Source organism: Scomber scombrus, chromosome 1, assembly GCF_963691925.1.
Source record: "Scomber scombrus chromosome 1, fScoSco1.1, whole genome shotgun sequence".
Classification (NCBI taxonomy): domain Eukaryota; kingdom Metazoa; phylum Chordata; class Actinopteri; order Scombriformes; family Scombridae; genus Scomber; species Scomber scombrus.
In genome coordinates, this window is record NC_084970.1 from 16826830 (window position 1) to 16842518 (window position 15689).

The 15689-nt window shown below is 40.5% G+C and overlaps 2 protein-coding genes across 4 annotated transcripts in view; one reads left to right on the forward strand and one right to left on the reverse strand.

Annotated features, from left to right (window-relative positions):
• Positions 1-233: 233 nt before the first annotated feature.
• On the reverse strand, positions 234-14626 carry immp1l (inner mitochondrial membrane peptidase subunit 1). Of its 3 annotated transcripts, XR_009925358.1 has the most exons (7): positions 11855-11881; positions 6337-6447; positions 6149-6237; positions 5842-5968; positions 1277-1514; positions 1021-1131; positions 351-361 (listed from the first exon to the last, which is right to left on the reverse strand). XR_009925358.1 is itself a non-coding variant. In XM_062421733.1 (6 exons), exons 2-6 carry the CDS (start codon positions 6439-6441, stop codon positions 275-277), a joined length of 519 nt encoding a protein of 172 aa, XP_062277717.1. In that variant the 5' UTR covers positions 6442-6447; positions 14568-14626; the 3' UTR covers positions 234-274. The 3 variants fall into 3 exon arrangements, 2 of the variants coding, with proteins under 2 accessions (XP_062277717.1, XP_062277709.1); XM_062421733.1 differs by lacking the exons at positions 1277-1514; positions 11855-11881 and adding an exon at positions 14568-14626 and having other exon boundaries at positions 234-361; XM_062421725.1 differs by lacking the exon at positions 1277-1514 and having other exon boundaries at positions 234-361; positions 11855-11873.
• Positions 14627-14742: 116 nt separating this feature from the next.
• elp4 (elongator acetyltransferase complex subunit 4) overlaps positions 14743-15689 on the forward strand; it is a 52312-nt gene continuing 51365 nt past the window's right edge. Inside the window, exon 1 of the mRNA XM_062421750.1 lies at positions 14743-14931. Coding sequence (XP_062277734.1) covers positions 14754-14931 — 178 coding nt within the window. The 5' untranslated portion in view covers positions 14743-14753. The remainder of the gene's footprint in view (positions 14932-15689) is intronic.

A 15689-nucleotide genomic window follows, 5' to 3' on the forward strand; every position in this document is an offset into this window, starting at 1 on the left:
CACTGCCATTAGCAGTTCCACAGAGACACAGCTTTATTCGCCGCTCATGCAATGCTCTTCCTGTAGTGCTACACAGTTACAGCCAACACACCATAAGACACAGACCAAAAGGCCATGTCAGTCAACAGGAAACAGGAAAAATTAACCAAGGCATATTGTGTTGTTTTTCTCAAAAAAACAAAAAACAACTTTTACTACTACTTTTTTAAATAAATATTTTTATTTAAAAATGATTGAAATCCAAGTAACAAATGGTACATACAAACTGGATGAGTCAATCTGAGTCTGAGTCATTCTGAGTTTTAATGATCCGTCTGGTTGGGCTTTCGCTGAGGGTCCCAAAACTATGTGGTGGCCAGAGCTGTACAAAGGACAAAGGGCACAGAGAAAGAAACAGTTAAAAGAAAGACACTGTAGGAGTCACATATAAAAATAAATAAATAAAGGACCTCCATTCATTATGCAAGACACTTCATCATTGTTACTGTGACAACTTTACTTCCTGGACACATTTGCTAATATGGCTTTTAATGATGTGTTTGACTTCATAAAAGATCTTGTTATTTCATCAGCTGTCGTAATAGGGCCTCCAGTGGAGTGCCGCTGTCCAATCAGATGGACAGAAGGTTGGTTGACCTGTTTCCAGGGTCGTGGTTGCTATGACATCCAGTGACATGACAACACAGCAGAATGAAAAGCTAGACAATATGTTGTCCAGGCTTTGGTCAATCAGACACACTTGCTTTGAACTTCCAACTGACTCATTTCTTTCAAACTGTGCTTCAAATGGCCATACTGGACTATTCAAAAATCAGTCTAAGAAAAAAAAACAAAAATCATGAGTGGCTTGATCAGTAGCTCAACACCTACGATTACAGTATCCATATTGGAGGAACTTAATCAAAACTAGTTTCCTGATTTTGCAGAACACATCTTAAATTCCATAATGTGAATGCACTCAGTCTTTATGTAGGTTTGAGGACTTAAGATGCATGACATATAGTCCACCTCGTAAGTTACCTTTAAGCAAACACGCCCTCGGATGAGGGCATAGGGAATTGGGCCATAGCTCCTTGAGTCAGTGGAATTTCTAAGGTTATCTCCTTCAAGCCATACGTGGCCTTTTGGAACCTAGAAAGGGAAAAAAAAAACCACAGACATGTAGAACGATTGAACGACAAAGGAGTCAAACAGAGAGAGAATCTCTAAAATTATACCACAACTTAACCTTTTTAACATGTAAAGAAATTTGATCTATTATGAAGTGAGAATCTACCTTAACCCCACCTCCAAACCCCCAGCAAGTTGCCACAGCCATCCATCCCTCCTCAGCCTATCTTAACGTCAACCTGCCTGTCCCTCTTTAACCCCATACCGTCTTAGGAGAAGGGTCATGGGTAACAGGCAGGGTCGGAGGGATTTAGAACAACTTCAAACGGGGTCATTAGGCTGTTGGCTGAGATCTGCGCCCCTCTTACCCAGGGAGGGCAAAGCCAGAGAGGGGCCTGAGATAGCTGGGTAGAGAGAGAGGGATAGAGAGACAGAGACATGGTGAGGGAGAGAGAGAGAGAGAGAGACAGAGAGAGAGAGAGAGAGAGAGACAGAGAGAGATTGAAAGAGAGAGAGAGAGATTGAAAGAGAGAGAAAGAGAGAGAGAGGGCTAAGCCGCGGCTAGCAGCAGTGTCCAAGGGTCTCCACCGCGGTCCGACCTGCCAGTGGGGCGGTCATCCAAGCAGGGTCTAATTCACAGTGACACCAATTATGATTAATCTCATCACTTTAGGAGAGTAGGCTTGTCAAGGCCCTAATTAAGTGCGCTGTCCCCCCTATATGTGCAGACAGGATCAACAACACATTATATTGTCATAATGGGCATCACAATCCGCGAGTCTATTTTTGTGTTGCCTAACTTTTTAACGGCAAAAGTCCTCTGGAAGAAAGAGGAGAACGTGAAAAAGATAGAATATTATCAACACTGAGGTGACGTCACTTCTTCGCCTCTGCTTGTACTCCTTATTCCCATCACCCGGCTTCTCTGATTGGAGTCTTCAGTCCTACTGTGGGATGCTGCGTTTCGTTTCATATTCGATAATTGAGACAGATGATGTGACATAATCAGGAGCCAGTGACATGTTGACCTAACATGAGGTAAACAACTCACTGAATAACGACGACACAAATGAATATCATTAAAGGAGTCATCTGAGAACCATATGTCAGCATGCTGGATTCCCACCATTACACCTCATTAACATGGTAACATATGCTGGCTCCCAAGCACAGGAAAAAGAAACACCACCGTTTGTCATCTGCCAAACCAGAACCCCTGTTTCTCCTCATCTTCCATTTAAAAACAACAACATCTTCCCTGTACTTATCGAGGAAACCTAGAGGTTTGATTAAGAAATTTCAAGAATTCTGTTCTGAATTTGGTGAAACCGCCAAAAAAGGGACAACCTCAACACACACCTAATTTCTTAAAAAGGAAGAAACTTTTCATTGGCTGCCTTAACATCTCTTCGGTTCCGTTTATGATCTGGCCACAGTGAAATCCCTAAGAGAGCCAATAAATCTCATCGACAACAGAATAAGAAGGGCACTTTGATTGAACTCTTATTAAACCCAAGCCTGACCAAGGGCAATATTACTTTAAGGATATGTCAATATTACTTTCAACCAGGCGGTGGTAAGTGAGAAAGTGAAGAGGTCTGAAACCTGACCAGTAATACTGTGGCCAGCACGAGGATGAAAGCTTATGCATATCACCTTGCAAGTCGCAGGTGTGTGAACAAAAAAAACCCCACAGTAAGTCAAAGGCAAAGCTAAGAATTAAACCCAGATCACCGTGAAGCAGAGGTGTAACCAGCTAATGCACCATCCCCAATTCTGCTTTTCTTTTCCAAAGACAACTGCTATTTCAAGCACCTGACGCAAACAGCAGCAACACACAGATTTCCAAACACACATAGACCCAACACTGTGTGGTAATATTTAGATTTGCAGTCACTTTGATCAGCTCTGCTGGCAGCTCTGGTATTATGAAAGGCAGAGACTGCACTTGTCCTGTGGATGTAGGCTGAGATGACATCAGGCATTGTGTACCTGTCAGAGACATGTTGACAAGCACTGAAACTGGAGCTCTCCTCACTATGGAGGTGTGTTGTTTAACAGCTACACTATTATGGTGTTCATTATGTTAACATGATTGAGGTGGTGAATAATGTTCAGCATAAATAGATTCAGGCTTATTGACTTTGTTAGATTAGGTGACTTTGTGTCACATGTATCTGACATTCAATACGGTGTTCCTCAAGGAAGCATTCTAGGAAACTAGAAACTAGAAACATAATTAGACACCGTAATGTAAAATATCAGTTATGCTGATGATACACAACTATATGTTTCTCTGTTTCACCAGACACCCCCAGTTCTTTAAACATTGTTTTTTTCCTGTCTCACAGATATCAACATTTGGTAAAACTTTTTTTTTTCAAAAGAAATGACCAGAAAACAGATCCCACTCATAGGTCCAAAAGCAGAAAGGCCAAAAGTAAAGTCAGTGTTTGTTAGTCTGTCTAAGCAAATTAAAACACGTTACAGATTTGGGAGGGATTTTAGACTCTGATCTTAATTTTATTTGCCATTTTAACATGGTAAACATTATTTTTTTCATCTAAGGAAAAATGTGAATGTTTTAACTCAAAATGAAATATTGATACAAGCTTTTATTACAAACTACTGCTTGATTGTAAAGACTCTCTCTCTCTCTCTCTCTCTCTCTCTCTCTCTCTCTCTCTCTCTCTCTCTCTCTCTCTCTCTCTCTCTCTCTCTCTCTCTCTCTCTCTCTCTCTCTCTCTCTCTCTCTCTCTCTCTCTCTCTCTCTCTCTCTCTCTCTCTCTCTCTCTCATCTCTCTCTCTCTCTCTCTCTCTCTATATTAGGGATCAGGTGTCACTGTTTTGACACAATAGCTCAGACACAGAAATGATTCCTAAAAGGTGACAGGGTAAAAAAAGGAGGTGATGACAGACCGCCTTCTAAAATTCATCTTTACAGGTCCATCCCATAATGCCTCACACCATCCTAATAGTTAGACACAAACATACACATCCTCAGGGGGAAAAAAATCCCTGAGAGTGGACAAACATTTATGTGAGCAGCGGGTATTTTCTCAGTTACCTCAAATGTTGTCACGCAAAGCCAGCGATTTTGCTCCTGGGTGTAAAAAAAATTACTGGGGCAAAGCACACAGTATATTAGGCCATATGAAATTTAAAAAACATGCTTTGTGACAATTAGCTTAGTAAACAGTAGCTTGCTATCTGTTTTTTGTCAAGCTGACAACAGTAACAGTTTCAACAACCAATCCCAAGTATAGCCATATGTCCCAAAATGTTATTTGAATCTTTAAAATAACCAATTTAGGTACTTTTTCAGCAGTATGTTTGACAAAAATCACGTTGAACTGTTCCATCTACAATGTCTAAATGCCTAAATGTTGATTAGCTGCAATCCAAAAATAGTGATACATTTATCAGTTTTATTCATTAAATGAGATGAAGCCTCTCTTATATTTAACAAAATGAAAGTTTTTACTTTTGGATTAAGCTACATGGTTTAAAACCAGAGAAGCAGATCCCTGTGATACTGAATGGTACTAAGTGGACATTAAAAAAAGGATGTAGGAGTGGAAAGTTTTGAAGATTTGTAAAGTGACCTGAATCATATTACCACTACTACCAAGATATTGCCATCTATTGACCAGCATGAGCAGCAGCCAAATATAAGTGAATGACAGTAAAAGAGTATCCAAAATGAGTGGAAGTCAATGAGCATTATGCTAAAATTGATGACCAACCTAAATTTAGTAGTTCACCACCTAGTGGCAAGCTGCATCCTGCCACTATGGTCTGAGATTATGAATCACAACACAAATGATGTCACCTATTACAAGTTCAGTTCTCTATATGTCGAGGTGAATCTAGTAGAACAGAAAACCCCTTTATTTCCCATTTCATTTGCTGAATGACACTTTCTGGCCTTATGCTATGCTTCGCTGAACCCATCCAACAGTCTGCCCATAGTCTATAAAATACACAATCAATTCAAAAACATGCAACATAAACGCAACCTTTGGTTTGCAGATGTACACACACACACACACACACACACACACACACACACACACACACACACACACACACACACACACACACACACACACACACACACACACACACACACACACACACACACACACACACACTTCCGCCCACCCATCAGTCTGTCCACTCGGCTGGCACTAACTCTAACAGGCTTCAGAGAGATTGCAGGCCTGAGCTGTGGGCGTTGGGGAGAGTAGTAATAGAAAAGCAATGACAGTGGTTTCACCAGCAGAACCCCTGCTCACTCTCTGGTTTTATCACTGTTCTGAGGAAATATAGGTGTTGTCAAAAGCTGATATTTTGACCAATGACACAAAATGGATGTGTGCAGTTGAAAATGTAAACAACTATGAAAGTCTATAGACTGCGGTACACACACAAAGAAAACCAACAACAAACTGGGAGACAGTTTTTCATTATACAAAGAGATTCTTTTTGTCATTTTAGGGTGAAACAAACTATCAAGTGTTTTGTTGTGAACAAATTCTTCATTCATTTGGTATTTCCCTGTATCCTTTTAACCTTCTTTTCTTCCAAAGAGACTCTCCGAATTGAGGTTATTGAAAGCCAAACAGTAGAACTACCTGACTTGGTAAAACAGGTAATCACAGAATGTATAAGAAAAGCAGCTGAAAAGCAGCAACAAATATAGGTATTGTATGACGTAAACATACTCACGTATGTGTGGGTCTTGAAAAGATCCAATGGGCCACTTGTGCAGATCTTGTCACCCTCCAACCCAATTACTCTTTTACAAACGTTCATATTTGGGTCAAATGGACTTTTTGCAATGACTATATCACCCCTGAAAGAAAATATAAACACAAACACTTAATCTGTAACATTTCAGGGTGCATTGATTCTCAGACAATACAAAACACCTTGCAGTGGATCAAAAAAGTGAAATATAAATTGTGTATACATATTCCAACATGGCTGCTATGTCTTCTTTTTGCTTGCAGCATATGAATGTACTGGGACCCACTTTTGTATTTTGCAAAGATGACGACTCATCCGCTCAGAGAAAACTACATCATGGTTGACAATAGTGGGTTCCATAGATGGACCAGAACACTGAAAAACAAACAAAGAAAAAAACAATTATGTCATATACAGACGAGTTCATATAATTTGAGAAAAATGTAATCAGCCTATGAACTTAATAACACCAACCACCACAAATTCTCCAATGTATTCAAAGGCACAATGTGCAATGCAGCCATACTGGACAGTATAGCCCACAAACCCCAACGTCTTCCCAAGCACACGGCGGAACATCTCCGTCTGCAGTGCACAACAGAGCCATAGGTTAGGGCACAACAACAATATACAGACAGTAATTGTCAAATGCTTCACACATTGGGATGAGGAAATGATTCAGCATTACATCCATTTATGGTAGGCTTATGTCCTTTGCAGGATTTCTAAAAACAAAAAGATATTCAGGGTTTAATTTTTAAAGGTGTGGACAAGGTTGTCACAGTTGGCCTACTACTCAGATGGCACTCTCCCTGGTGTTTCATTCTCAGAGGCTCAGCGGCCAGTTCACACCAGAAAAACTGCCCTGAACTTTGATCCTTTGTAGGATGGACCAATCAACACCTCACTCTCAGGTGACGGACAAACACAGAAGCTGTGACACTTTCAGCCAAGCAGCCCTGAACTGTCTACAGCTAGTCACTGACACTGCGATGCCTCCACTACCACCACAATCATTAGAGCGTTTATCAACTTCTGTCAGCACCATAGAAACACAAAGACACCATCAGCACCCATCCACCTGCCCTGCAAACACTCCGTCCCACAAACACACACAAGGGCTATCCATGTGTCTTCTGAGCAAACATCCCTGCCACACTCAGGTTATTGACTTTCACTCACACTGCAACCCTTATGGATGGACAGAAGAAAGTAAGTCAATCTTTACACACTGTCACGCACAGTGCGTACGCACTGCGCAGGCACACCTGCACACACACATGCATATTAACTAATAGATTGAAACTGTATGTTTAGAAAAGAATAGATGCTGCTTCGCTTGGAGGTTAGACTGCACTTCAAACATTTTTAGCTTTGCCTGCTGTCTGGCCAGTCCACCACAGGGTAAAGAAATCTATTTTCTCCATCTCCTCTATTCCTTCTGTGTCTTTCCCCCTTTCTCTCTCCATGTCTTCTCTCCCTCCCAGGGTATTATTAACCAAAGCAAGCAGAGCGGAAACCAAAACCCCAAATCCTCAGAGCTCTGGGAATGACTTCCCAAAGATGGACACGGATTAGACCCCCAATTTCTCCCTTGCACCACCACCTCCATCCCCTTCTCTCCCCAGGTCCCCAACAGACCGGGTGTCAGGTGGCTCTCCCAGCCCTGCCAAAGGTGTTACCCCTAATCCCATTATCCCCCTCCACTCTTCACACACACACACACACACACACACACACACACACACACACACACACACACACACACACACACACACACACACACACACACACACACACACACACACACACTCTTTCTCATTCATGCCAACTATATTCCACCTATTAAACCTTCTATCTATTCCTTCATCCCTAGCATGATTTGTCTCTCTGGCCCATTCACCATCCTTTCTGATCCAAAAACACCAACTCCATCCTTTCACCTCCCTGTGCGCTGCTACTGTGCTCTTCCCTCTGTTCCCTGATCACCCCTGGCAACCCTGTGCTTTTTGCTGTCACATCGAATGACAGCACTCAAACAGGTGAAGGGGGGCACATATATTCTCAGCACAGGGCCCAAATGAAGTGCCCCTTTCCAGCCGCAGCTTGCTCCGATGTCTTGTTCTGTTCCACAGGAACTATAAACTCAGTCCTCCCCCAGCTGGTACAATAACACCTCTGGCCCTATAATTCCTCTGTTGGGAAGCAAGTGGTCTAAAGGTTAATGTGAATCTCAGGTCTGCACTAAAGCGTCATGTTCAGCTCTATTTGTCTTGTGCTCAGCTTCCTCCACCAGTGTCCCTCTCATTGCAGTACTGTAATGCACTCTCAGACATGATCTCACATGTGCTCCTTCTTCTACTAGGCTGGGGATCAGGAATCTTTGCTAGCACTCATTCGCAAAGCACAGTGGACAGCCTCCCGTACAGCTGACTTCATATCTCTGTTTCAACCCCCCTCCATTCCAGTGTGCATTCATCATAGGTAGGGATTAAGGGACTTTGCATAACAAGATCACACGGCCAGTGACTGATATCAAGAGAGTCCATATGCAGCCGCCTGGTTTTCTGAGGCACCCTCTGTCATTGATAGTGTGTGTTTGTGTGTGCGCATGTGGTGTGAATGTGCACAGACAATAGCATTACCTATGTGTTTCATATAAAAGTGTATATGTGAGCTGCAGTGACTCCTTTGTGATTCAGTATGAGGTGGACATCCACAGAGACATCTGATTGGATCTCTATTACCTCTAATTCCCCCGAGCAAAGAGTCAGACAGCACACACTATCTCTTGTCCCTAATACCCAGTGCATGTGTGCGTTGGGGAGTACCAACATTAATTGAATGCTGTATTACAGCTGTAAATTAACACAAAGTCTCTCTGTTAATCCAGGATTACAGGCCAAATATGTTCATGGGAAAACAAAGAAAGTCAGCGCAGCCCTCTCAGAACCATCTGTGGCCACCGGCCTCCCATGGTCACAACACAGTGCTACAGTGGGGAAAAAAAGGGGATCCCAAATGAATAACTGCTGATAGAAACACCTCATTGTGTGTTTAACTCTGTGATCCTCTTACTGTGGGGGTACCATTCCCTCAGAGCACAGCAATCGCAAGGAGATGAATGAGAAAAAAAATTGTTTCAGTCATGAGCATAAAATACAGCAGTAGCATGATTGCCTATCAACTGCGTCCACCCAGCTGTCAAAAGCATTTTCAGTGCACAATTTGAGATAAAAAAAAACCTGAATGAGGTATATTTCTGTCATCTGCAGGGTTGACATGAATAAAGAGGCTTCCTCAACAACACTATGACAGTCAAATCCATGAGAAAATGGTCTCTCAAAAGCACTGCATAAGCATGGAGAAGCATTGGGAAAGTTGTAATTGTTCTTTGTTGTAAGCAAATGGGATGCTTCCTCAGGATCAAAACAATTAAATTACTTTGGCAATATTTTATGTGTTAAAGACATTGCCATATAATTAGGATTGGTGGCCAGTGCGACAAGACATAACATGTTTAAGGTCGTAGAAGAAAGATAACTATTGCTCATGTTAATCATTGACTTCATAAAACTTCATTACTAATGTAGTGTAAGCTATATACTGACCAACATTCTGCTTCAAATAAGAATTAAAAATTGTAATTTGCCATTCCTGAGTTTTGCTGACTTCATATCGGAGTGGAAACTCAGCTAACAAAAAAACAAACAAACAAACAAACAAAAAAACATTAAGTGAAAGTGAAGACAATACAAGCAGACCAAAGTTGTAACTTATTGAGTCTATAAGGAAATATTCAAATAAGAATTATAGCTACTGGTCTCTGGAGATTTGAATCTGCCATTGGCTGAGTAGTGTTAATTGATATACATGGCCAGTCTATTAGACCCACAAAGAGAATCTCAATCCAAACAGCACACAAGGGCCTTGCAGTGGACTCCTTACACAACTAAATTAGGAAAACATGGGCTGAGAGAGAGCTGGGCAACAGGGGGGCTAAGAGGCTTACAAGCCCCATGTCAGATATTCTTCTTCTCCCAGAGGATCCCAGATGGAAGGGAGTCTGGAGGAGCAGGCAGCACCAGCGAGGGGACGAATCCCACCTCTGATGTCTTCTTCTGGGCAGCAGAAGGCAGAGGAGGGTGGGGTTTAAGTCCTGTTGCGCATAGCTTGATTTGATCTTAATGTGAGCTATAAAAAGGAGCAGGTTTGGCAACTGGGGGGGTCTGTTTCAACTATCAGTCCAATCAGAGATAATCCTGCTGATTTAAACACAGACACCTGGCTGGATGGAGAGTGACAGATGTAAAAGTCTCAGTCACAGAGATGTATGTCTAGCCCCAGTCTATCTTAGGTCTCCCTTCTATCAGAGGCTTAATTGAAGCGACTGATCTCCATATTGCTCTTTTCAATGTTGCTAACGGCAACACAGCCGTGAAACAGCTGAGCGAGGTTACTATTTGAGAAGCTGAGGTTTTAAACCTACAATCAATGGGTCAGCCGGAGTAAATAATAGCCAAGTGATATGAATACAACTGCTATGAATTGAAAGGAAGTGTGGGTTGACAGAGTCCCCAGCCAATTACATAGAATGGAAAAACTTGCCACTAAGCCTTATTGTACTGACCACATGCGTATATGTGGTGCTGGCCTGGTGCTGAGAGAGTTGAGAGATCTTATCTGATGTTGTATCAGATTCACAAAGGAGTCAGTGTTCTGCTTTGACCAGCTCATGACAAAGCCTGATATATTTTAATATTAGCTTATGACAGACACCTCAACCTAAATGTAAACCTATGATTTTTAAGAAAGGGATGTCTTTATTTGAAATGAGCATGTATTATGTAATTTGTATTATATTTACCCTGTAGGTCAAGCTAAATATGGCCTTCTGAATTTTAGCAACATGTGACAAAAAAATATCAGGCAACCATAGCAATCCAAACAATATGGGATGTTGAGACAAAATTAGCTGTGTACAAAGCCCATCTTAAGCTTATTGTTCTTTTTCCCTTGGAATATTACTTTGTTTTCAATGCTAACAAAACAAATATGGGGCATGCTGATGATAATCTTGCATCCCCCGGACACAAGAAGTCTACCTCTTCTCGGAGCTCCACACTGATGGCAGAGTTAGAGTGAAGAAACCAAAACAGTCTAACCAGGAAAGGTCTGACATGTTATGACTGCTGCCATTATATAGTTCAATCAGATACAATGCCTGATAAAACTGACAAAAACACAGCATAAAAACACACATGCACAGATGACACATTGAAAAAGAAGGGAAATTATGTTATTTTTGTAAAATTAGGCTGCTCTGTTTATACTGCCTCAAACTGAATTGTGCTACAAAGTCCAAAGGTTAAATTGGGATTCAAGAGAATTGGAAATTAGGTGACTGGCACAGTGCAGAGGATGTGGAGAAGTTTCCACAGCAATGTACTAACACACCCTGCACGTTGCACAGCTGAAGCAGGCCCTCTTCCTTTCTGAGATGCAGGTCAGTCAGTGCATCTTATTTGTCTCATATAGGCTTTCCACAATGCCCAGTGTTGTCAGTCATGATATATTCCCTTGGTCTCCTGTCAGGACATATAAATCTCAACAGTGCTGTCAAAACAGCAGGACTGCCTCTGCTGAGAGCATTTGTAAAGTGAGCAGTTGGGCGATTGCTTCCTCTGGAGCCTTACAGTATCCTGTGATCTTGTGCTGCCTCTGGCCTCTCTCTGCCACAGAGAGCTTTTTTTTTTTTCTTTTTTTTTTTACAGCTGTCTTAAGAATTACACTGATCACTCAGCAGTCAACCAGTTTTAATAGTGGACATTCTCCAAAAGAAACTGGCCTCTCCCCTACCAGTTCTTTACCTAATCTGATACTGATACCATGTTCTCAAAAAATGTGCATGAGGTTTTCATCGTCAATAGACCTTTTAAACAGCAGGCATTTTGACATGTCATGGTAGGGAGAGCACAGGTGTTACTAATACCATTATCGATGGCTCAGTTCCATTCTAGTGTCTCACGACAGTGCTGCAGTGATCCAGTATCCAGTATACCAGGACCCTAAAATTAAAGCAACAAAATAGAATTCAGACATAATTAATTTTATGATGTAATTCTGTGCTTATGATATGTCAAAATGTCTTCTGTGAAAAGGCCTATTAGCTGCTGACCAGAGTCCAGCATTGCATTCAGCGTTAAAGTACCTAACCTCCTTTTACAAATTCACATATGTATTCAAAGCATTGTGCTTTTGTTACTGTTACAGATCACAGAAAGGCAGTCACAATGTGCTCAACTATTTTCAATAGATTCTATTGTTGTAATACTTGATACAGTGTTTGCATTTTGCCAACTGCAAATTCAATATTTCCAATATTCTTAACAACATATACTAAATACAATAGTATGTTTGCTATAATTATTTCTGGACTGCTTTTCCCCCAAATGATACAGTATCAACCATTATATAAAATGCAGAACATTTTCATTTTAAACAATGGTATTGTGTGTTGTATGTTTAAAATAGGAAAATCAATGTTCTTTTAACCATTTCAAGAGGACTCAACTTAACCTAGTTTAAATCTACTGAATTTCAGGGAAAAAGTCTTAGCCATATGAACATATTTCAGTTTAAAAATAAAGATAAGGAAAATTCATCATTAGGCTACACTCAGCAGAATTTGTATAAAGATGGCTCACTGAACGCTGGAATAAACTGTGTTGGTGTTATTGAATCAAGAGTAGTCTGATTAGGCAGTGATCATTACTCACAACTTTAAAACTTTAAATGAAAATCATAAAGTGCTCAAGCTCACCACAAGATGTTTCTATAGCTATTTCTAAACTGCAGTGGCTTCAGACCTACACTTACAGTGCTGGGAGAATTTCTCCCCTCACGTTTACACCTGCCGAGCTCTCCAAGCTGAATGTGATTGGGGGAAGTGACACATAGGGCTCCACAGTGACATTCAGTGTCAGCTTATGAACGACTAAAGTGTATACAACCACAACATACATACTATGTATTGACTTGTAGAACAGACACATGAAGCCGCCCCATATTATGATGCAACTGAGATCCATGACCTATTTATCGCATTACATTACATGACATAAGACTTACTATTACCTTAGGATATAAGTTATGAGATAGACTTTGACAGATTAATTTGTTCTTTCTTTACAAAGGCCATGCCTTGGCAAAGATTGAATAAAATAGATATGGAAAGAATAAAAAGAGAACAAATTGTCAATGCAGCTATACTGTATAGTGTATTTAACCCTGTTTCATGTCTCTGCACTTTCCACTATCAAATAAAGGTAAAAATGCCAAAAATAATCTGTAGTATATTGTGATAACTTGATATTTCAAGGAGTGTTAAGATTTAATTTGGACATCCCATGAAGTATAAATATAACCTTGCTTTACTCACATAGAATTAAAGGCTAACTTATGTACAACAACTTAATACACTAGTTCAAATAAAAATACATTAGATAAGTGAGATAGAGATAGAGATGTAGTAAGGTGCAGGACTGTCCATGGATGTTAAGTGTGGATGGATAGTGTGCATTCATTTGACAGGTTTAGTTACTTTTCAGAATAAACATTTAAATAAAATACCACATGATGAGTGTATAAACACTGTATTGTTAAAGATTCAACCAGTAGTTCCGAACCTTTTTGTCTTGTGAGCTCTTCTATAAAATCAGTGTGTTGTTCTACCTCAGGTTTCAGACATTATGAGTTGTTAACAGTTCCTACAAAGAGGCATTTCTCCTCTATGTCTCACATGGTTTCATTTTATTCAAGGCCCAAAATATACAATTCTCCAATATTCTGAATTCTGAAACAGAAATCCAAATGTATAGCAGGACTGAGTTTCTTCTTCTTCTTTCATCTCCCACTAATCATCTCACGATCCTGCATATTCAGCAAGGGACCCTCTGGTGACTGGTGGGGCCTGACCCCTAAGTTGGGAAAAACTGGACTAAACTAGCTAAGTGTATACAAGGTTGTTCAAACTAACCAATAAAATGCTGGTTAGTTTGATTCATTTCTAATTCATTGATTCATTAGTATTAATAATGCACTTTAATAAACATATTTAATACAATAGTCACTGTGGTGGATTTTCTACACAACTATTAATGTTACTTTTAATACCTTAAGCAAACTTTGATAATTATACTTGTAAATGCAGGGCTTTTAATTATAATAGAGGGGCTTTTTTACGTTGTGGTATTTCAGCTTTTATTTGTGTAAAGGATCTAAGTACTATGTTCTCCTCATTTACACCCACAATAAGGGTTCTAGTCTATCACAGCAGTACAAGAATAGAATAGCCTCCCATTAGATCAGTCATTAGCATTAGGTACGTAAGGTTAGTGACCAATCATTATGTCATGTGTCATGCATAGATAAACAGATTTGATTAGCCAATTCTATTCTGCTAACTAAAATAAACATGTGCTGTGACTGCAGTGATTGGAAAAGAAAGAGCAGATTTTGTCAAACAATACTCAGGTTCTGTCATGTTATGCAATGAAAACCGACAAGGTCACACAGCTGCACAAAGCCAAGCATCGAATAACTTCTGGTTATTGTTGAACGTACAAGCGCTGTTTGCAGACGGCAGGAGATATAACTATCAGGCGACAGCAGCTAACTTAGATGATCAGGAGAGTTTTACTCACCTGCTGAATGAGGGATTCAATGCTCCGACCATGCAGTTATCACAACAACTGGACCTTCCACCTGACAGCTTCGACAGCTGGCTCCGTAACAATCGCTTCCCTCATTGGTCGAGGTTTAACAAAGTCCTCTCTGATTGGACGACACGCTCCAAAACATTAATGAGCGTCACACGCGTCACAGCCAGTATGGCAGCTCCCGCGAACCGTGTGTCTAAACCCTCCGGTGAACGTTTACCCTTCAATACTACGAGTTTTCAGAAGAAAACAAGGAGCAAGTTGTTATCCATACCCGGCACCAGACCTTCGGTTCAAAATGGACAGCTCTTAGTTTCCACCGGTGTCACGTCACTCGACTATCTACTCGGTCAGTTTAATGGTAGCTGCACATGCTAACAGTGTTTTCAGTGTGACGTTAACGAGAAACACTGATTTTAGTTACAAAATATGTGTGTAACGGATTCATATAAGCACAGGGATGAACTCGTGATAGAGCTGCTAAACTTAATATGTGATGTTTGTCTGTATAAAAGAACCAGTGTGGTGTCTTTTCGAATATCAGGAAACAGTAGAAAAAGATTAGACGGTCATTTGGCTATTCAAAGAGATTGTGAATATCTCTCTACTGTCAGAGACACCACAAAGACAAATTTGAGCACAATGAACTCTTAGAATAATAGAAAAATACTCCTAGGAGAAGGAGATAGGGCATATCTTGCTGCCCAGTGTGTATCAACATGACACATGCCTGAGGGACATTGAATTACCTACACACACACACACACTTGTACAAATACATGCTTAGGACATACTTTATATCATTAATATACACCTACTGGCCACTTCATTAGGAATACAATCTAATGCAATCCAATACAATAGTTTTTTTCACATGGTGTTGTGACCACCAGATTGCAAACAATCAAATTGTTTAGATGACAAAACACATTGGGCATCTTGTAAAATTATGCGAAACACATTATCCCAATACTGACCCCCTGTGCACATTTAAAGGGATGATGATACTCTTTCTGGCTTTCTGGCCATATTTTAATGCAGGCACATTGCAGGTGTCAATTAACATTGTAAAGCCAATTTGGGCTTTTCGTCTTAAACCTTGCATAT

Bases quoted from the DNA above. Each gene is read 5' to 3' on its own strand.
- immp1l (XM_062421725.1), bottom strand. The intron at 1,132-5,841 runs GTGAGTATGTTT...TTCCCTTTCTAG, and splicing joins TTTTCAAGACCCACACATAC to GTTCCAAAAGGCCACGTATG. The intron at 362-1,020 runs GTAACTTACGAG...TCCTTTGTACAG, and splicing joins GAGGGCGTGTTTGCTTAAAG to CTCTGGCCACCACATAGTTT.